This window comes from Hipposideros armiger, unplaced genomic scaffold (genome assembly GCF_001890085.2).
Source record: "Hipposideros armiger isolate ML-2016 unplaced genomic scaffold, ASM189008v1 scaffold_30, whole genome shotgun sequence".
In the NCBI taxonomy this organism is placed as follows: Eukaryota; Metazoa; Chordata; class Mammalia; order Chiroptera; family Hipposideridae; genus Hipposideros; species Hipposideros armiger.
Window position 1 is genome coordinate 2,348,293 of NW_017731380.1, and position 23,490 is coordinate 2,371,782.

General features: G+C 37.8%; 1 protein-coding gene across 2 annotated transcripts in view; it reads left to right on the forward strand.

The window, feature by feature from the left end:
* Positions 1-23,490, forward strand: part of LOC109379858 (CD302 antigen) — a 123,291-nt gene that overhangs the window by 28,106 nt on the left and 71,695 nt on the right. For both annotated transcript variants that reach the window (XM_019636832.1, XM_019636830.1), the window contains exons 12-23: positions 1,208-1,407; positions 2,846-2,988; positions 11,223-11,304; positions 12,230-12,298; positions 14,592-14,703; positions 15,117-15,152; positions 15,530-15,705; positions 16,075-16,142; positions 16,429-16,508; positions 17,085-17,224; positions 20,024-20,129; positions 20,359-20,519. In XM_019636832.1, the coding sequence (XP_019492377.1) occupies positions 1,208-1,407; positions 2,846-2,988; positions 11,223-11,304; positions 12,230-12,298; positions 14,592-14,703; positions 15,117-15,152; positions 15,530-15,705; positions 16,075-16,142; positions 16,429-16,508; positions 17,085-17,224; positions 20,024-20,129; positions 20,359-20,519 (1,373 nt within the window). The remainder of the gene's footprint in view (positions 1-1,207; positions 1,408-2,845; positions 2,989-11,222; positions 11,305-12,229; positions 12,299-14,591; positions 14,704-15,116; positions 15,153-15,529; positions 15,706-16,074; positions 16,143-16,428; positions 16,509-17,084; positions 17,225-20,023; positions 20,130-20,358; positions 20,520-23,490) is intronic.

The window sequence follows — 23,490 nt, forward strand, 5'->3', positions numbered from 1 at the left end:
TCATCATAAATGTGAATGGAATTGAAAACAAAAGTCATCTTTTCACTAGGAGAAAATGGAGATACAGATATTAATCCTGGTTAAATCTCATCTTAAACTAAAATATTCTTTTATGTAAAATACATGTGATTTCTATTATACACTCAGACATCTGAGAGTCAATGTTACATTCTTCATGGATACAGCTCAGTGGTTGGAGAGGTGCTCCGGCTGTAGCTACAAGGCCTACTCTGTCAGTCCTATAGCCAGAAAAATGGACAGTAAGCTCTTTGTGCCATTGTTACTCCTACCTTCAACCCACTTGATCTATAATAGGCAAGCCATGGGTAGAGGTCAGAACAGAGACACACCCATCCAAGGTAACACATTGCTATTTTTCCCAGTTCCTTGTTCCTCTTTCTGTCCATGTGTAAGTATGAGACATGAGGCCATACAGTTTCTCTGTTTGGTGGGCTGAAAGTTGTCCTCCTTACTTTGGATGTATATGCTGTTGTCTTTGCCCACTGTGGTGTAATGGAAAGGGAGCATGGCACTTTGCTAGACAAATCTGGGCTTCAGCCCTGACTCTACCACTTACTAACTATGATTATGAGAAAGTCACTTATCCTTATCTGGAAAATGGATCGGATAATACAAAGTATCTTTTAATGCTTTTGTGAATAAACAAAATTCTGGCTGCCATAAAATAAACATAAACAAATACATACCTCCTTCTGCCTTTATTGTACCAGCCCTTTGTTTAGATCTGAATCTTGAAGTATTTTGTTTTGAGGTTTACTGAGTTGCTTAAAAACTGTACAAAGTGGCTCAAAGCTGACATGAACCACTTAAGCTATCCTAAGCAGCATAGTGGTTTAGGGTATAACTCTGTACACAGACCGCCTAGATTCCAGTCCTGGATCAACCACTTACTAATGTTTGACCTTGGACAAGTCACTATTCCTCACTGTACCTCAGTATGACAATAGAACCCACCCTATAGGTTTTTTATGAGGATTCAATTCAATTAATCCTCTTAGACTAGTATCTGGCAAGGAGCAAACACTTCTCTCTATTACTATTGTCATTACATCATCATCATTATGAATCACATATTTCTCTTCCCTCTCTCCATCTATGGCTCACATAAAAAGTAAGGGCACTGGAAAATGTTTCGGGTTTCATTTTAAAATGTAATTGTTAATTAAACTTTCCAATTCAACCCCAGGTTTTCCAGGCGGGTGCGTGGCTATGACTACTGGAAAGGCTCTTGGGAAGTGGGAGGTAAAGGACTGCCGGAGCTTCCGAGCACTTTCAATTTGCAAGAAAGTCAGCGGGCCTGTTGAGCCTGAAGAGGCACCTCCCAAGCCTGAAGACTCCTGTCCTGAAGGCTGGTATAATCCCCCCTCTGATCTTTCTTGTTATAAGGTAAAGTAACATTCTCATTCAATTCCTCAATAAAGTTACCTATCTACTATCCTAGTCCATGACCTTGTACAAATTATGCTCCTCCCCAGACACATACGTAACCTACCACAGTGTTTGGGAGCACAGAGTCCTTGTCTGGGAAGCCATCTGACATTGAACCCCTGGCGTCACACAGCTCATCCCCACATAAAGTCATGTCCTTCCCGAAAGGGCAGGGCCAGCATCAGAACTGGCTCTTTCCTGGGGTTCTTTTGTTCTGGGAAGCTGGGTGAGCTTCATGCTATGCTGACACTTTGATTGTGGTTCTCATATCCCTTTAATTCTTGTTATCAAAGGAAGAGTTCTACCACTTTTTACAATGTAAAAAATTTGATTTTAGTGTCTGTGTCAGTCAACTGTTTCCACAAAGAAGTCAATACATACCACCTCAACATTCAGTGGCTATGACAACAAACACTTAGCCTCATGTAACCAGATCTCTGGGGTCGTAGAAGGTTTGGTTGATCAAGTTTGGGCTTAAATGGTCAGCTCTGCTTTCAACTGCAGGTTGGCTGTGCTGGGCTCCAGGTTTTGAGTTGGGGTCTGCTGCCCTTCAATTTGGGTCTCAGGCTGAATGGGTAGCAGCTATCAGGGGTTGTTGTTCTCATGGTCTTCCCCTGAGAGGGAAGCCCAACCATGTGAGCACATTTCAGCCTCTGTTCACTTTACCTCCACTAACGTCCCATTGATCACAGCGAGTCACATGGCAGAGCCCCAAGTCAATGTACAGGGAAGTATACTTCACCCACACGGAGGCCATGCAAGAATATATAATTATATCACAGGGAACTGAAGAATCGTGACCAATAATTCAATCTACCATTGGGTTATCTGCTCCTCCTCTTCTTTTGCAACGACTGTGGTTCTTTTGGCATAAAATTAGTTGTCACAAACCAGAGAGACAATCCAAAGTTGCAAGCTTTGTTATGCCACCTTCTGTCAATGTTCACACACCAGTGCAGTCTGCCCTTTGATTCTTCTTCATCAGAAAATAGTACTGTACTTGTCCAGGGCTCAGTGGATTATGTTCAGAATTATATTGTTAGCACATTTTTTTGCAGAAGTCTCTTCCCAAACCGTACATACATATCCTTTACAGCCTCAATTGATCTCCCAAGGTCCTAGAAATGCAGGGAAACATGGTATCTTGTTGGAGCATTTCCCCACCCTGGCTGAGGAGGGTCATCCCTCTGGCAACAGTGACTGGCACCTGGGCTGGCATTTCGTGACACTTTCAGCAGGACCTGTCTATGACACAGCATATGCGCATTTACCCACGTCATCACTACGCCTATAAGAATCCATTTCAGTGGCCCATACATTTGATTATAATTGACTTTAAAATTATGACTATTTTCTGATTACACCAGAAAACAAATTAACATTGTGTTTTGTTCAGCTATTTCATATAGAAAGAATTGTAAGAAAGAGGAACTGGGAAGAAGCCGAGAGATTCTGTGAAGCCCTTGGAGGACACCTTCCAAGCTTCCATCATATGGATGAAATAAAGGCATTTCTTCACTTTTTAATGGACCAGTTCAGGTAATACTTTTAGAATGAGGTCTTTTATGCTAAATTAGATGTCGTGTAGGTATTCAGAATTAACATGTTTTATTATCTAAAAGGGTCATTGAGTGCTTAGCAGTCATTGAACATCAAGTATTTTTATGTGCAAGACACTTTGACATATTCAAAGATGAGGGAGACAGAGACCCCACCCTTTTCATAGCATAATATAGTTCAACAATAGGGATAAGAAAAGTATGGTGAAAAATCTAGCACATAGGTACCGAGGGGCCATGGGAATTCAGGAGAGGGAGAAAGTGTTTTTGGGAAGTGTAATTGGGAAAAATGTTATGAAGCAGGATGGTTCTTGGAAGATAAAGTAATATTTTGAAAGGTAAGGTAGGAGAAGGAGCCAGGAAAGACAGAACATAAGAAAGGGATCTGAGGGGCCGGCCAAGTGGCTCAGTTGGTTAAGAGCTCGCGCAAGAGTTTGAGCTCTGAGCAACAGCGGTTCGATGCCCGGCCCGAGCTGAGTTGCTGCTGAGCTGCCAACAGGTGGCAGGATGGCTCAGCTAAACAAACAAACAAAAAGAAAGGGATCTGAGACCAGAATATACAAGGGGGAGGGAGACCAACTGATGATTAAATCATGAAAATAAGAAAGAAAACAGATACTTAAAATGAATCCTGAGTAAAGGATTATAAAACCCATTTCATGGAGAAAATTTTTAATTGATAAGAATACTATACATAATTCTATACTATTATACATGCAATTATGAACAATTTCTAGAGGAATACAAATTATCATACAATTGAGTTGTTAAGTAGAAACCCAATAATTCAACAGCCATGGAAGAAATTGAGAAAGTTTACAAAGGATGTCTTCCAATAAAGAAGTGGGAACTATATGGTTCTATATGTGAATTCCTTCACATTTTACAAAAGAGATCGTTTCCATGTGTTTCAATAGTACAAGCAAGAGCTTGTATTCTATTACATAGAAACTGCAGCAAGCATCTGTTTTTTCACAAACTAGTCTAATTCTGATATCAAAGCCTGTCAACAGTAGCAAAAAGAATTATAGACCAAGCTCATGGTTAGACTTGGAAAAGTAAGTACTAATGACTGATATAATAACAAACAATATAATAACATATATATATATATATATATATATACACACACACATATATATATACACACACATATATGTATATATATATATATATACATATATGTGTGTGTATATATATATAAATAACTGATATAATAACAAACATGCTTATTATGTGCCAGGTAATGTCCTAAGTGTTTTCTATTTGCTGATTTAATCCTTACAACAACCTATGAGACAGGTACTATTACTATTCCCATTTTATCTAAATGAGGAGACAGAGACACAGAGAAAACCTGCCCAAGATTATATAGCTAGGAAGTAAAGGATCCAATATTTGAACCCATTAGAACCCATTTTCTTAACCCACTACATTATAATGCCTCAGAATTACACACCTTGACAATGTAAGATTTCTTCCAAGAAATAAGATTGGGCCAGTACGAGGAACTCTATATATGAAGTCAAATATCTTGCAATCATTTTAATAGGTGCTGAATATGGATCTAGTAAAATTCATTATTCATTCCTGGCTTCATATATAAATATATCACATACATAACATATTTAATTAATACAGTTAGCATAGAAATTTTTATTAAATTAAGAATAGAAGACTAGCTCAACCAATATCACACTTAATGATTAAACATTAAATGCATTTCCCTGAAAGTCAGGAAAGGGTAAAGGTTCTTACTATCATCACTATTGTTGATCTTTGTTTGGAACTATTCCCTGTGCTTTCAGATTTCTTTTAAAAAGAAATATCAGATGTAAATATTTATAATATATTAAGTGGTGAGAAAAGCAAATTTTAAGAGAGTAAAAAATATACTACTTACATTTAAAAGTAGACTGCAGGGCCAGCGAGTGGCTCATTTGGTTAAGAGTTAGCTTAAGAGTACGAACTCTGAGCAAGAGGGCCGCTGGTTTGATTCCCACATGGGCCAGTGACACTGTGCCTGAGCTGAGCTGCTGCTGATCTGCCAACAGGTGGCAAGATGGCTTAGCTAGTGAAAGCATGTGCTCCTAACAACAAGACTGCCTGTTCGATGGTGGGCTACGCCCGCCCGCAACTGAAACTGAACTCGGCACCTTGAACTGAGCTGCCGCCTGGATGGCTCAGTGGATAGAGCACGCGCTCTTAACAACAAGGCTGCTGGTTCAACTCCTGCATGGAATGGTGGCAACTAGGATTGTAACACAGCATCTTGAGCTTAGAGGCCACGAGCTGCCAACGGGCAGCCAGATGGCGACTGGTGCTCTCCACAACTAAGTTTGAAGAACAACAACTTAGCTGGTCCCCATCCCCAATTCCCCAATTAAAAAAAAAAAAGTAGACTGCTAAATTGTATAAAAAAGATAATCATTACCTCTGGGACATAAGATTTTGAGTGATTTCTTTAAATATTTTAACATTTTCCACGATTTCCAGATTTGCATTAACATACCCACTATTGTATTTTTCTCATTAAAAAAGTTTCACTACAGTGTGCTGGGAGCCTGATAAAAATACAAGACCTGTGTTCCATAAGTATTCATTTATTAAGCATCTATTATAGAATTTCAGGTATTCTAGAGTTTGTTTTCTAGCATTAGAAATTAATACACAAAATTTAATTGCAGACTATCTATCCTAAGCTTATTTGGATATACTAATCTTAGGTTCTCTTTGAGGTGAGTGTTTCTTAGCTACTGCCCACAACCTTGAGAGCAGATTTTAATGAATGCAAAACTCAGACCAAATACACACATACAGACATTTATTTAAAAAACATTACTGAAGCAGGCACAAAATGTTTCATACAACTTTTTTTGTAGCTTGACAACATCCCAGCAGTCCGTCCTTTTAGGAGTTCCTACCATTCACCAGCTTGAATGGAAGGTTTACTTGAGGTCGATGTGACAACGTTCCAGGGGCAACACTCTGTTCCCATAATAGTTGACATCAGGCAGTTCCAACCACCTGTCTCAGTGACAGGACATGGGTCCATTTGGAGCTGAAGCCCCAGATCCATTTCTAATAGGCTACCAGCCTCACCAGATTCTATTAGTAATACCCTTTCATAAAGGGTGAGAGTGTCTCTACATATTTTAGCCATTCCACATATCTTGAATAACTTCAATTTCATCGAGAGTGCATGTCTAACATCCTTCTGATTAACAAGCTCCTAATTTCGCTGATATAATCCATTTCTGACATTCACTCTGTTAATGACCAAAGCCTCAGGTGTGATAGCTTTGGATGGCGCATGTTCTTGTGTTGGCTGTCTCTGGAACACGGCCTTTCCAATATCCTGCTGATCTTCCCGGAAGGGAGAATTTCAAGCAGGATAACTTACTGGCTCCTAGATCTCAAGCTTAACACATACAATATCATGCTGTCTAGAAAAGTATTTTAAAGTAAATACTGACATAAACAAACTGGATTTTGAATAACATCAAGCAAGAGGTCAGGAAACTTAAACTAGAACAGGAAGCCATGGATAAGTCCTCAGCAATGAGACTGTAGATATTGGTGGGAATCAACTGATGGAAAATGGAATATCATATGATGTAAATGATCCTTAAGAGCTTCTATATACAAAACAGATTATGCTAGAAAACACAACTAAAGTCTGAGATAATTAAGGAATCTTTCTTGATTTGTTCTGATTACACTTGCTGAGGTTCCCCCCACCCTCAATTAAAAAGTAATACAAGTTCATTATGTAAAATTTGTGAAATATAAAAAAAATGAAGAAAATAAAAACCACCTCAAATCCTAGCTCCCAATTATAAACAGAGTTAATTGACATTTGGTGTAACTTACAATGTACAATGTTTAATTTTTTTCTGATCGCAAAAATAGTGCATACTGAATTTAGAAAACAGAAAAGCACAAAGAAAAAACAAATCATAATCCTTTCACTCACTGGGGCCATATTTTATTATACTCTTATCCCAGCAGTTAACACATTGCCATGTTAAACAGACTGTGTTGTTTGCTTAATATGCTCCCCATTAATGAAGAGATCATTTGCCCATTCCGTACTTAGGAAGACAACATATTCTAAAAGCAAACTTGTGACTATGCCTTGAAGAAAAGGAAGGAAGCCAACCTATTTCTATCAGAAAATGACTCTAAAGCTTACTCCTTGAACACCTTAGCTTTTTATTGCAGGAATTGACCTTTCTTAGCAAGGTGGCCATTTCCCAAATTGTATATTGCATGCCAAGGAGTTAAGTCAGATTACTGTATACTTCTCGTAATCTACATTCCACGTCTCTATTTGTATTTCAGTGAAAAGGATTCATGCTGCACCAAGCCATTAAGGCTCTAAGATCTTTGCAACTCTTAATGGCAGCCCACCAAGGAAAGTCACTGCAGAACAAAAATAGTCATAGGATTAGAGATGAAAGCCTTGTTTGCAGTGCCATTGCTGCAGTGTGCACTACCTCCTGTGATGTGGCATGAATGGATTTAGATATAAATCTAAGGCTTTGCAGACTAAGCACCCTCATCAAATAGTATTTATTGCAGGTTATGACTGAGATACTGTTTTCCTTAGAAACCAAATGCAGCAGGAAATTTGATTGAGAGTTGAAATTTGAACACAAATACACGTAAAAACCTTTTATGCAATGCCTTCTTAACCTAACAGCCTTAAAATTGTATACTTAGTGCTTAGAGTAGAAGAAATTCCTAGAGGGAGAGAAAATTTCAATTGATTTGATTCCCTAGTTATGACCATTTTTTTTCTCAAATTTTCTAAAATCCATATTAGAGTTGTGCAATGATTATTATGATTTCCAATTTCTTTATCTGCCTATAGATAAATCAGGTCAAACCAGGAATAAACTATAATCGAGGAAATATTTTCCACCTCTTACCACACAGAAAAAAACAACAACCCACAGTAACTACTATTTTCTTTATTTATAACACACTAATCAATTTCTTGAAATGCAAGCTGAAAATTATAAATGTCTGGATTGAAATGAAGTTCAAACTCAGAAAGTGGTAAAGATTCGAAATTTTGGACAACAGGGCAAACTCAGCTCTCTAAGAAAACTGTTCTCTTGAGATGCAGCAGAGGAGACAGAAATGGGCTTGAATGCAGAGGTTTCTAAGTGGGAAAGGTGTACCTAAGAGAGGATTGGGTGGACAGGTTGGGGACATATCTCTAAAGAATAAATGCATGTGACAAATGATCTTTGATCTTTTTTCTGGTTACTGTTGATAGTGTGAAGAAGATAAAAAATCTAATGCTTATTTTAGAGAAACAAAAATTTATGCACAAGTTCCCCCAAACTTAACCTCCTCTTTATTTTAGACTTCTGACTTTAATTATGCTGTTTATGCCAGTTACCTAGACCCTGTGGTTTAGCTATCCCACAATTAGGAAGAATGATAAATTTAGGAGACTGTAAGAAAGCTCTCATTAGTTGAAGTCACAAACTGAAAAGTCCTCATATGGCTACTAAAATCAAACTGGGCTTTGTCTACACTGGATTTATCTTAGGTCTACAAGTTGGTGATCTTTCCCTATAAAACAAACAGTATAACAACAAAAACTGAAAGGGGACAATCCTCTTATTCCATTGCAGTAAGTTGAAAAGCTTGAAGTTGAAAAGACAAAAGTGCTTATTGGTATTAAAATATGAGGGAATGTTGAATAGAGGAAAGAAGTAAAGCAATTATTTTATTAAAAGATGAGGAATTAACTTAAAATTAAATTTGCTCTAGCCTTTGATTTACTAGCAAACTTTTTAAATGCAGACTTCTTGTATTTCTCGGTGGTCTTGCAGCTGTACGTCCCATGTATTCCATATAGTCTACTAAGCTTGAGAGTAAGAATTAAATTTAGATTTTGATCTACCCCTTTTCTAATATGTGTTGTATTTATGTCCATATAACACATATATAGTTATGCGTATGTAATATACACTCATGTGTATTGATCATACATAGTATATGCAATCAGAAGGTTAAATTATATGGAAAGAAGCAAGCATCATCAAAAAATTTACATGGAACACGGTCCACTTTTTAAGGCCTAGAAAGTATAATACATTTTTGAGACTATTTTCAAGTTGGGTCAGAAGTGGAGAAAATACTTTTTTTATGGTTATATCACTTTATTTATATTGGCAATATCTCCCTGGTGAGAACATATATTTCTCTGAGGCGAAGGAATCACTTACGATGTGTGTCCCTGCCTCTATATGTCACTGTATATATTCTTCCTTGGAATAGTACCTGTTTTTTTCCCTCTCAGCCAATCTGAATACTGGCACATGGTAAGCACTCAGATTATGGCTCGAAAGAAACAGTAGCCATTGTTTGAAGACTATCTTTGGTCCTACCCACCTCACAAAATGTTTCCTGACTTCCTGCAGTCCGCAATGACCTCTCATATTCTGAACTTTTATAGCACCAAAAATGTATGCAAACTATATAACATTTGATGTCTTTCAAAAATGGTCTTATAATTTCTCTGTTCATATATATCTTGTCTCCCTGACTAGTTTATGTGCTATTTGAGGGTAGATACTAGGTCTTGTATCACCATTGCATGTCACTCAGTACCTTGTTAATAGTTATGAGTGTTAAATATAATCATTTAAGTGATTGCTTAATTGTATTGTTCTGGCATAGCCCATGGACTTTGGGATTTAGAAAATACTTGTTTACTTTAAACTTAATGAGCAGTGGAAATTAAATAAGTTTTAAAAATCAAGTTTAATAAAAATTTAGCCAAAAGGTTTGTTCTACATTTTAAAGAAAAGATTTGATAGTGTTATGGACAGGCAGGAGCTTTAAGGCAATGCCATTATTGTATTTGACTGTAACTGAAAACATTGTCTAATATTGAAGCTCTGCAGTAGAAGTTTTGGAATAATCATATACTTTTTTCCCCTCTTAAATTCAAAGCAGAATAGTTTTTGCTTTTATGTGAAGGAAAAAAAATTAAAATTTAATTTTATAAAGTGTGGTACTTTTTCTTTTTCTTTTTTTTTTTTAAGATTTTATTGGGGAATCGGGGAAGGGGAACAGACAAGTTGCTGTCCTTTTGTTCTTCAGTCTAGTTGTGGAGGACGCCGCTTCACTGGCCCAAGCTGGCACCATCATTGCACTCCTTCCAGGCGAGGCAGATCAGTCACCAGCCTCTGGACGGCTGCTCACGGCGGCTGCTCACGCTAGCTGCTGGCTACACACGGTAGCCCATGGCAATCCCCTGCAGCAGGGGCTGCAGCCTACACCGTGTCTGATGACTCACAACAGCCCAGCTCCAGGTTGAGCCGTTGTTCAGCATCCTAGCTGTAGAGGGCAGTGTCACTGGCCCTCATATGTGGGATCCGAACCGGGGCCCTCTGGCATCCCAAGCCAGCTCTTAACCAACTCGTCACTCGGCCGGCCCAAGTGTGGTACTTTTTCGATAGCTGCCCTATATTTAGGGTTCGGTTTCATGTTAGAAGACTTCTTTTTTTTTTTTAAGATTTTATTGGGGAATTGGGGAAGGGAAACAGCCAAGTTGTTGTCCTTCAGTCTTAGTTGTGGAGGGCGCAGCTAGTCAGTTCCCAAGTCCAGTCACCATCCGGCCGCCCGTCAGCAGCTCGCAGCCCCTCAGCTCAAGTTGCCATGTTCAATCTTAGTTGCTGGTGGGCATATCCCACCATCCTATGCGGGAGTCGAACTGGAAACCTTGTTGCTAAGAGTGCACACTCTAACCACTGAGCCACCTGGCTGCCCGTGGGCAGCTTGCGGCAGCTCAGCTCAAGGTGCTGTGTTCAATCTTAGTTGCGGGTGGGTATAACCCACCATCCCATGTGGGAGTCGAACTGGCAGCCTTGTTAAGAGCACATGCTCTCACCAGCTGAGCCATCCTGCCACCTGTTGGCAGCTCAGTGGCAGCTCAGCTCCTGGGCAGCTCACTGGCCCATGTGGGAATCAAACCAGCGACCCTGTTGCTCAGAGCTCGTGCTGTTAACCAAATTAGCCACTCAGCCGGCCCAGAAGACTTCTTTATATAGCTTGAAACTGTGCTTTTCAGTGTGTAACAGGTCTTCTGAATAAACATACATGTCCTAAGCATTTTAGACATTGTGAATGCTAAATATTTTTGCCAAATTTGTGCTCAAATTTATTTAACACTCCCTTTTTACGTAGTAACCCGCGTTGGCTGTGGGTAGGTTTGAACAAAAGAAGCCCTGACTTACAAGGATCCTGGCAATGGAGCGATCGCACACCAGTAAGTTTAACTTTCTTGTTTAGGATAACATGGAAAGAGTATTTGTTTCAATAACAAGGAAGTCGATTGTTAAATAATATATCCACATACTATACAACCATTAAATTAATTTTGTAGATGTATCTATTGAAATGGAAATAGATTCACAAATATGAAGTATGGGGGGGAAATTACTAATCTCATTTTTGTTAAAAAAAATAAACATATGTATAGGCTCTCTCTATATAGTCCAAAAATATAAGAATATAGATATACAGATATAGTGGTCATCTTCGGGGTGATACAACTGATTTTTTTTCTTTTTTTTTTTTTTCGTAAGGAGAAACTTTTATTTTTAATATCTAAAAATATAAGGGTTATGTAAGAAAGAAAGTATCTTTATTGGGGGAAGTAATTTATTTGGGGGTACCTTAAAATGTCCTTAAATATTATTTCAGATGTTTACATTACCCTAAAGAGAAGTTTTAGGTGACACTACAGGAACAGATTATTCTCAGATATTAAATATTTGTTCCATGTTACCATTGTGTTATTCTTTCTAAATAAAAAATCCCTTCACTTTCATTTCCAAGTTGGAACATATCTGAGAATAGTTCATCAAATTACTAGCATTTCAGTACATGCAATAAAAGAAGAAAAAAAAGTCTTGCAAGCTCCTGATTATGTGATTCCAACTGTGAACTTAATACACTGTTACCCCTCCACTTCCAAAACTGTAGCTTCCCTTGTTTGGAAACTGTTGACATTATAACATTTTCTAGGTCCTCTCATGATTTAGTATCCTGATGTTAAAAAAATAGATGAAAAAAGTTTTCCTTCAATGGCATAGGAATGCACTTGGGTTATTAAAACTGTGTAAATTACATCTAAATTGCAAATATTTATATATCAGTCTTAAATTCTCAAGCCTCTCTTGTCTTTTAAGGTGTCCACTATGATCATGGAAAATGAGTTTCAGCAGGATTATGATATCAGAGACTGTGCTGCTGTCAAGGTCAGTACAATGCTGGGCAATCTGCATATTTTAAAAATAAAGCTGGCATTGTGTGCAGTCAGGCAGCAGCTCCATGAAGTGCTTTTTGTGTGTGGAGCATGATATTAGTTGTGATGGGAGGTAAGATGTATACCCATGGACTGGCCCTCGAGCAACCTAACTTACACTTAATTTGAGAAGATAAAATTCGTATTCAAGAAAGACGACTCTTATTACTATGCAGTAATAAGCTCCAAATAAGTGGGCTGAGGAGAGCTAATGAAACACAGAAGAGAAAGTGATGCCTGTGGCCTATTTCCAGAAAGAGGTGGGACTTGAATTGGGCCTTCAGGAGGGATGGGGTTTGGTCAGGTAGGATAGGGTAAGGCTTTCTCATGAGGAAATGGTATGAGGAAGTGGTATAAAATAAAGTAGGAGCGGAAAGGAGAGGCTAAGGCAGTGAGCAGAACAGAATACAGATCAAGAAGTTTTTATTGGTGGTTTGGAAGAAAACAAAGTTGGGAAATTAGATTGCTGCCAGGTTAAGGAGTTTGTACAGTTTTTTTGGTAGGCAACAGTATTGAAAGGTTTTTGGCATGAACTAAAGAAAGGTTTTTGGCATGAACTAAAGAGGATATGAGAAGATTCATCTTGAAGACAGGTTTCAAAATGCAACAGATAGGAGCAGAAAACATAAAAGACCAGTTAGGCATCTCCCTTTGTCGAATTCATTTGTGTATTTGTTCCATCAGTAGTATATCCAAGCAGTCTGGGATGCTCTGGGGATATATCTATGACAAGGTATAAAACAGCCATTGTCTTCGAAGAACTTATAGTCTAGTAGGCGATAAATACAGTAAGCAATTACAAGGGTTATGGCAGCCAATGTATAAAGTTACACGCAAAAGCAAGAGTGTTATGAGAGAATAATGATGGTCTTGGTGGTGAAGATGATGATGATGATAACGGCCATTAACACTTCTTAACTCATGAGCGAGGCAGTGCTAGGCATGTAAAATAAATTATGTCACTTAATACTTAAGACACCTTGTGAGGTAGGTACTGTTACCCCAAATTCATCTTACAAGGAGGATATTTGAACTCTGAGTGGCTTATGTGGTTACAGAACTAAAATTTAAACCCATGTGGCTGGGTCCACTATGCTTTATGACTAGGCATTTATAGAAACAGTAAAACAAGATACTGGTTTATGGGAAAATGGTGCATTTTCATTTAGATATTTTGAATCCAAGCTAGCAGTAAGAAATATCCTGCAGTAAGTAGAAAGCAAAAGACTAGAGTTGGAAGAAAACGTATATAAAAAGAAAGCGCAAAGGGCCAAGAAGTAGATTTGAGGGACTCGGCAACACATAAAAATGTAAGAAGATGAGGAAGGAAGAGACATCTGGATAATATTTTCTTTGTTATGTAAGCCCAAGAAAGAGATTCAAGACGGCAATTGACCAGAAATGTTATAGGAATGTTGAGACAAGAACTGAGAAGGCCATGGTAAAGTGTTACTGTATAGTATCATGCCATTTTTATAGAATTCCCAGTTTAACACATGAAAAAGTGAAAACTTCAGAGAGCTTGTGAAGTTTCCAGAACACTGATGCACTATGTAAGGAGAGTCCTCGTGTGAAAAGATCGAAAAATCTCCCAAAAACTAAATAAAAGAGTTCCTGATGCAGCCTGCATCAGGAATAAGGCCGGCCAGGGCAGTGTTTTAGAAGGAGAAACTTAGCCCCCCTGCCACAGCACCCACCAGAATCTTGGCCTTAAGAGACAACTGTCCAAAAAGTGATGGACGCTCCTCCCAGGTCATGCCCTCCCCATTCCTTACTCCCCTGCTTACTGGCTGGAATTTGTCAAGTGCCATCTTGGACCATGTTGAGGAGGGCAACGTCCTAAGAACAGAGAGCAACATTAGGGAAGGAGCCTGGCCCCTGAGGCCAGACTTTTATGTCACTTTTCACAGATCTGCTTTCATACAGGCAGGTGTTTGGAAACCACTGAACTAAATATTTCTTTTCTGACGTGATCTTCCCCAAATTTAAAGGTGCAAGAGTCTACAATTTCATATCAACAAAAACAGAAAAAAAAAACACCAATACTTTGCATTTTGGACATAAACATGACCTTATGATATAGTCCCTGTACCAGACCCTTTGAAGGCTCTTGCTTAGGCTGTTACTGTTTCAACACTTCATGCATTCATGTGTTCATTCATTCAACAAATACCTTAGGTGCTAGAGGTAAAATAGAGTGAAAGACCATAGGGCGTACAGACTCTGTGATCCTGTTTCTCCTTTAGGTCATGGATAGGCAATGGCGAAGAAGCTGGTATTTCTATGACCGAGAATTTATATATTTAAGGCCTTTTGCTTGTGACACAAAACTTGAATGGGTGTGCCAGATTCCAAAAGGTAAGAGAACATTGAGTATGCTGAGCCCAAAGTACCTAAGAGAGCATGTTAGTCTATAATTTATATGGTGTTTTTAAAGTATATTCATTTACTTATTAGTACTTTCTAATTATTAGCTATATTTATCTATCTAGTTTTCCTTTGTGACTTCCATGATGTAAGGCAGAATACCTGCTAATAATACTGTATTAATATTTCACAGACCTGCCTTTTTGATTGCTGCTAAAACAGCGATAGCATAGGCCCCACAAAATTCAAACGGAAGCAATCATAACAGGAAAGGAAAGGGTTTAGCCAGAAATGGGCAAAACTCAGCAATACCACAAGTCCTCTTGAGTTAGATTAAAGGCATTTATAGCCACGATCTGTAATTGGATACGAAACTTAAGCCACTTGCTTTCTTCTTTATATAGGGCGTCCTCTCAAAACACCAGACTGGTACAATCCAGGTGAGTTAAGAAAATTGAAATGTAGCCAGTGCTGCTTTACTTTTTCAATAATGTGTTTACTTAATTGTTTAAACCCAGGCCTAAGGGCCAGCTTGCTCTCTCACGTCTTAAGTGAGATGAAGTATGTCCAGGCAGGGAAGGTGGCTGGCTGGGATGGGATGAGATTATGAGGCTGGATTTGTCTTTCTCTGTGACTGGATGGCAGAGTCACTCACTGGCTCAGGAGTCCTTGGTTCCTCTCAGGCAGCAGTACCTTGGGCAAAGAGAGCCAGTAATCTAACTGGATTACGATGTATAAATAGTTTTGGACAATAATCCATGTTGAGAGGGTGCAGTTTGGTTTGCACAGTCATAACTCTGATATTCTTCTCTTTTAGAGCGTGCTGGAATTCACGGACCTCCAGTTGTAATAGAAGGGAGTGAATATTGGTTTGTTGCTGATCCTCACTTGAACTATGAAGAAGCGGTCCTGTATTGTGCTAGCAATCACAGCTCTCTGGCTACTCTAACATCCTTTGTGGGACTAAAAGCCATCAAAAACAAAATAGCAAATGTAATTCAAAAGAACATATTTTTAAATATTTTTCTTCTTTTGATATTTATTCCATTAAAAAATATTTCAAAAATCTTGCCAAAATTGATAAAAATTGCAATAGGGCACTGTATGTGCAACTAATGAATGTGCATAATTACAGCAACTGTATTTTCTGCATACAAAATGGGGCCTGTGAATACACAAAGAATTTTTAAACTACTCTTTTGGTGAAAGGACCTAGTTTGTGTAATTTAGAGACCAGAGTCATGGAATGTCTGGAAAGTTTAGTGGTTTGTGGTTATGGTGGGACAGGGTATTTAAATCAAAACTCTTCTATAAAACTCAGCACATGTAAGGGTGGATGTTTGGTTGTTGTTTTTTTTTCAGATATCTGATGAAGAGCAGAAGTGGTGGGTGAGAACTACTCAGCAGCCCATAATGGATCATTTTATGTAGTACGTGATCTCCTTGATGCTGCCTTTGTAAACTTTTGAAATCATTTGAAAGAAGCAATCTCAAATTTCCTTTTACTAAATGGATTACTATTTATAACTCATTTTGAACATTAATTCGTAAACTGCCTCGACTAGAGAAAACCGAGTCCTTTTGCATGTTAGCATCAGGAATAAAGTGGTATAAAATAATGGTACCACATTAAATTTAGAAGTAAAATTATAGTAAAAAAACAGAACAAAACATGTAACTACTTTATGAGTAATCAAACCTCTCATTTTCTTTCAGCTCACGACACCCATGGCACCACTTTCCTTTAACCTTTGGAGAGGAATGCCTGTACATTTCTCCCAGGACTTGGCTTAGGGGTAAAATTAATTCCAAATCCTTTCATGTTGATTATATAATATGTGAAATGCAGGTTCAGTTACTAGCTTAAATTTTTTTTCATTTTGATTATATGTTTGGTAACTTCATTTATGGCTAATGAGAATAACTCAAATTCCAAATGCAAATAAAGGTGTTTTCAGTGAATATTTTGACTTCCTATATCCTAAAACAAGTACTTAGAAATAAAGTTACCACTTTCATAACTAATAAGCATATAGACAAATTTGCAAAGATAAACAGGCAACAGTTCTAAAATATACTTTAGTTTCCTTTCCCTCTCATTAGCCTTCCTCAACTCTATTTCCTGCCGTCAGGAACTGGGGTAACTGTGGTTGTTACACCAAATGTGTGCACTTTTATAGGCAACATTGGTATGCTATCACCTACCGATATGAATAGAAATGGAAGACAAAAATGGCTGGAGAAGAAAAGGAATATCTATTTAACCATTTGGGGAAGGTTGATTTAAAGAGACTTCCTTTATTACTGGATTACTTTTAAAATGTGTTGAATAGAAAATTCTCACCACACTAATCCTGCTTTTTATTTCTCAGATTTAAATAAGCCAGCAGATTGTAACACCAGGTTGCCCTTTATCTGTGAAAAATATAATGTATCTTCATTGGAAAAATATAGTCCAGATTCTGCGGCGAAAATACAATGCTCTGGGGATTGGATTCCTTTTCAGAATAAGGTAAAAAGAGAATTGTTACATTGTGTAAATGATGATTGCTTTTGTGGTGGCTGTATGGCCTGTGACAGAATGGCAACCCATAAAATAACTTCACAAAGACAGCCGCTGCATATTTCAAACATCTCACTTGATCCTCTACATGGTCAGGAACCAGGTTAACTAACTCTCAAGTTAGTCATGCCTACAGGTCTTTTAAAACACTGTTCCTATTCTGTTACAATTGGGTTGTTGGAAAAGTCATGACTTTTTTTGTCTTATGTTTTCCAAAGGTCATTTATTTATATAAAGAACAAAGATCAATCAGTGATATATTGCCCGTTTTGTTCGATAACCTTTTGCCATCTTTCAGTGAGCTTCATAATTCCTCATTCATAGAAGGACCTGTCTTTATTTGCGAAAAACTGAACAAGGTGCTGATTTACATACCATGAAAGGAGTTTTGAAGAGAGCGAAACATGTGGAAGTCTGACGGCACAAGGTCAGACAAGTATGGTGGGTGTGACAACACATCCCACCCAAGCTCCAACAATTTTTGACTGGTGATCAAACTTGTGTGTGGTCTCACGTTGTCACAATGGAACACAACTCCTTTACAATTAACAAGCTCTGGACATTTCTGGATGATGGATTCATTCAAACTATCCAATTGCTAACAGTACACATTTGAATTGATTATTTGGTTCCTTGATAGGAGCTCAAAAAACATGATTCCTTTAAAATCCCACCACATTGAGAGCATAACCTTCCTCTGATGAATGTCTGCTTTCAATGTCGTTTGAGGCAAATCATCAAATCAGGACCAAGACCGTTTGCACACCGCATTGTTGTAAACAATCCACTTCTCATCACCAGTTATGAGTCACTTCAAGAAAGGATCTTTTTCCTCGCATTTAATGAGCATATTGCAGGTGTTTATATGCCCCATTAAATGAACTTCTTTGAGTTCATGCGGAACCCAAATATTGAGCTTGCTTACATATCCCCGTTTCTTTAGGTGGCCATGAACACTTGAATGATGGATGTTCAATGTTTCTGCAATCTCTCGTGTCGTGTAACGTGGATCTGACTCGATCAATGCCTTTATTTTGTCATCATCAACCTCGGTGGGCCTCCCTGACCGAGTAACATCATTGAGATCAAAATCATCAGCATGGAATTTTGTGAACCATCGTTGGCACTGATGTTCTTGTAGAGCATAAATTTGCATAAACTTTATGCAACTTTTCACAAGCTTGACGCGCGTTCTTTCCTTTCTAGAAGTAAAACAGTAAAATATGGCAAAAATGCAGTTTGGTCTTCCATCTTCAACTTGTTGTAAAATCTCCAAAACTCAACCAAATTGCTCAATTTTTTTTAGAATGAAGCTAGAACTGTCAGCTGTCAAATGACTTAGCAATAACATAGATGTGAATGACTCTAGTACTTCCAAAAATGAACTAGTGCCATCTGTCGCAAATATGCTTCATGACTTTCCCGACAACTCAATACTAATGCTTAACTTGCTGAAGTTGATCTGTCAATGGATAGTAATATATTGAATAGTCAGGACTATCTCTATAGTATATCAGAAACTGACTACGTTTCTGGCTGATAAATTTTCCCCCTTAAAGAAAACATCCAAGCAGCATCTACCAATCAAATTATACCAGCGTTTCCCAAACTCCTTTTTGGGAATTACACATACCAAATGTTAATCATTGATCTTGCTTCCAAAGTGGAGTTTATGATTAAATAGATATGAGAAATGCTGCATTCTATATTTGCTTCTTTGAGATGTATAATCCATATCGGTATATGTATCTCTTAGGAAATGCATTTAGGTGCTAAAAAGAGAGATTGCTACAGTATGTTAAAATACTTACTCTGTTACATAAAAGAAGTGTGAAAGTAAGTAGCCTGGGGTTGATATGTAAGTTCTGTGAAGTCTTCAAAACCAAGCTCCTTTTGTCTTTCAGATCTACCATCTTTAACCTAAGGCTTCCAAACTCAAGTTCAGGGTGTTTTCTCTAGAGTCTCCTAGAAACCTCCCAATGACTTATATCTCACTGGCCACTCCAGCCTGTCAGGAGGCAGAAATGGAAACATTTTGTAGAATGTTTCAAGGAACACAATTTGGAGCATACTACCCCACACTAACATGGTCATAATATCGAAAAGAAAAAGGAAGAGACGTGTCTGACAGCTGAAATCATCTGGCATAAAGTTAAAATATTAGGGGTATATTTTGACTTTTTAAAATTAGGACAATCTTTTTTTACCCCCAAGGTCCTGAGACTAACTTAATTTACACAGTTGATGTAAATTTGAATTAAAATAGTCTGCCAAGGGACAGCAGGATGGGAATGATTTCTTTTAAAATGTGGGTTTTTAAAAATATATAAGGAGGCAATAATTAAGAGTACAGACTTTGAAATCAGATGTAACAGAGTCTCAGCACTGACCATATCATTGTATGGCTATTTCACTTATGGGTAAAGTTACTTAACTTCCCTATGCCTCAGTTTCCCCATCCACTGTGAGAGTGAAATGAGATAACATTATGCAAACTGTTTAGCACAAAGGAAGCACTCAATAAATGGGAGACTTAAAAAAATAGCTTGAAAAAAAAAATAGCTTGAAGACCACGCTTCCGTTGTTTAAACGGAGAGTGAACATCTGCGTTCTTCTGGTACTACTGTGTACATTTCCATGTCTCACAGACCCAAAATTAGCAGCCCTCTAAAAGATGAGACACTTATTTCCTATGCAAGCTTCCTCATATCTGGAATTTTATGCTTCATATATGTTCTTTGTTTGCAGTGTTTTCTAAAGATCAAACCCAAGTCTGTCACATTTTCTGAAGCAAGCGAGACTTGTCGCACTTACGGTGGCACCCTTCCTACAGTGTTGAACCAGAGAGAACAAGGTAGCAGAATTGTTTTGGAAACATGTTCTATTGTGATGTGGGGTCCAAGTTAGTTTTGGGAGGCTGAGGGGAATTAACATATTTTTAAAATCCAATTACACTACTTTTTTTATAGAGTAGGTCAAAGACTATCTTGGTAGTTGGATAAGTAAGAGGTGTTCATTGACATTTTTAGTATATTTGCAACCTGAGTAAGTCACATGCTTTTAAAAAAATCTCTTTCTGACAGATTTTATTACAGTCTTGCTTCTGGATATGGAAGCTACTTTATGGATTGGTTTGCGCTGGACAGCCTATGAAAGGATCAACAAATGGATAGATAACAGAGAGCTGACGTACAGTAACTTTCACCCATTATTGGTTGGTCGGATGCTAAGAATACCAACAAACGTAAGTTGTTTTGAATCAATTATGTAGCTATGTGAAATCCTCAAGTCTTCCATAATTATTGGTTTAACAACAAGGGTGTATTCTGTGAGTTCATTTATATGAAACATTCAGAATAGGTAAATCTATAAAGATAGCAAGTAGATTAGTGATTGCCAGAGGCTAAAGAGGATGAAAGGATTGGGGATGATGGTGAAAGGGGATGGGGTTTCTTTTTGGGGTGGTGAAAATGTTCTAAGATTGATTGGGGGAAATGATTGTGCAACTCTGAATATACTAAAAACTATGGGATGTGTGCTTTAAATGGGTCCATTATTTCATATATGAGTTATATCTCAATAAAGCTGTCACAAGAAGAACAACTACTGGAACTTTGTGAGCCTTCATGTACCATATGCCCTGCTTTTCCACAATAGCATCAGATCCATAGCACTTATTTCACAACCATGTAAAACCACCAAGCAATGAATTGCCAATAGAAGTAGTTTATAAATGCTTTACTTAACATTTTTCAATTTGGAGCTGTCAACTTCAGTCCCTTGAGGCAAAAAGTACAGAAATGGAGTTAGCGATCCTTTTTCCTTAAGAGCTGAATGTAAAGAAGCTATAGAAGGGAAAACAGCATTATATTAACAATGGTCATCCTATACCATGAGACTGCTTCTATCTTCCCTATTTGCTGGATACACACCATCTTTAGCGCAAAGGACAAAGATTAAGAAATTAACTTTAAAGTCGAATTCCAAAAATACATCCTAGATAATAATCAACTAATGTTCCTGATGCAATGTAAGTTTGCTCAAGGTTAGTGTTAGTGGCTAAGGGAACTCTGAATCATATGTTATTATGTACAAAGTAAATATCAAAATAACCCTTAGTTATTATAGAAAATTTGACAGTTGTAGAAAAGTAAACACAATAGAGAAAAATATCAACCTTTACCCCACTTATACTTAGGCCAGTGGTTTTTAAACTTTTAATCATGACACATATATTTAAATCATCCAGCACATAGATAGATATATAATTATAAATATAAATATTGTGCATTGACACAATAGTTTCAGGCTTATGCATATTGATATTTCTTTCTATTCTATACTACTCTAATCTATTCATTATATCCCATCCTATTCTAGCCTAGCCTAGCCTAGCCTATTTCATTATCACAAATGTGAATCAAGATCCATTGCAATGATTTCGTGATCTACTAAATGAATCTCAACACATATTTGAACTTTGATCTAGGAACTCACAATAAATATTTCAGCATTTTTTTCTTCTGGGGCTTTTCCATATATTGTCTTCTTGAGATAGATAAGATCATATAGAATATATACTATTGTATTCTACTTTTCTCACTTAGTATTATATCATAAGTAGTTTCTTATGCCATTAAAAGATGTACTTGATAAGCATTTTCATGGTTGCACGGTACTTCTGGATAGATACACCATCATTTACCTAAGCAATGGTACGTATTTAGATTATTTCCAGTTTTACGTAATCCTAAATAGTGTTTCAGTGAACATCTTTGTGCATAATCTTTGCTTATATTTAAGATAGATTTTGGAAGTCATATAGCCAGATGAAAAGAAATAAATAGTTATAAAGTTCTGGTTACCAAATTCTTTCCCAGAAAGATTGATGAGTTTATTTTTTTGTCGGCATTATATTGTGATGGTCCTTCTATCCATACCCATATATTAATAATTTCTAACATTTGTTGAGTAGCTAGTATGTGTCACACTCTGCTAATGCATCACAGGCATTATTTCATATAATCTGCACAATAGATGTGAAAAGGTCTTTTATTCCATTCCTATCTTAGAAATGTAGGGACAGGCATAGAGAGTCATGTAACTTGCCAGTGACCATGCAGCCTATCCGTGCACAGCCATCATTCTTAGCGTCCCTACTACATTGCTTCTAAAGAGCATTATCTTCTAAAAATTCTTGCTAATTTGGTGGCTTAAATTATATTATATTTTCATTTATATTTCTCTGATTTCTAATGAAAACAAGCCACTATAAATTCTATAAATTCAGTAGTAATTTGAATTTTATCAAGTGTGGATATTCTTATTCTTTGCCCATTCATCTATCATCTGCCCATTCATTATTTCTTACTGACTTTATGACTAGGGAATATTAAGTGTGCTAACCCTGTGTTTCTTTTGTTTGTTGCAAATATTTCCCTAGGTTTTTTCCTTTAGGTCTTAATACCAAAAATATTACAGAAATAAGTTTTGATTTTTTTTTTGTATTTGTTTAAATCTGTTCATTTCCCTTTTTTACCTCCATTGCTTTGAAGTCAGAAAGTCCATCATGTTAATGGTAGTTAAATGTATGCTTCTCTTTTCTTCATTTTTTTTTTTTTAAAGATTTTTATTGGTGAATTGGGGGGATGGGAACAGTGCTGGGGAATTGGGGGAAGGGGGACAGACAAGTTGCTGTCGTTTTGTTCTTCAGTCTAGTTGTGGAGGATGTTGCTTCACTGGCCCAAGTTGGCACCATCATTGCGCTCTTCCCTGGCGAGGCAGATCAGTCGCCGGCTTCTGGACGGCCGCTCACTGCGGCTGCTGGCCGCTCACGCTGGCTGCTGGCTACACACGGTAGCCCATGGCAACCCACTGCCACAGGGACTGGCCAGCCCACGCCGTCGCCGGCGACTCACGGCAGCCCAGCTCCAGGTTGAGCTGTTGTTCAGCATCTTAGCTGTGGAGGGCAGTGTCACTGGCCCTCATATGTGGGATCCGAACCGGGGCCCTCTGGCATCCCAAGCGAGTTCTTAACCATCGCGCCACTCGGCGGGCCCTCTTCATTTTGTTTTTTAGGTTGCCTTTTATTTCTGACAGCATGATACATGGCCTATGTTGTCAATGACTACTTAATCCTTTTCCCTAATCCTAGCCAATTGTTTAACATTACTTATTGCATATATGTCCATTTGTCAAAAGCAATATAGGATGCT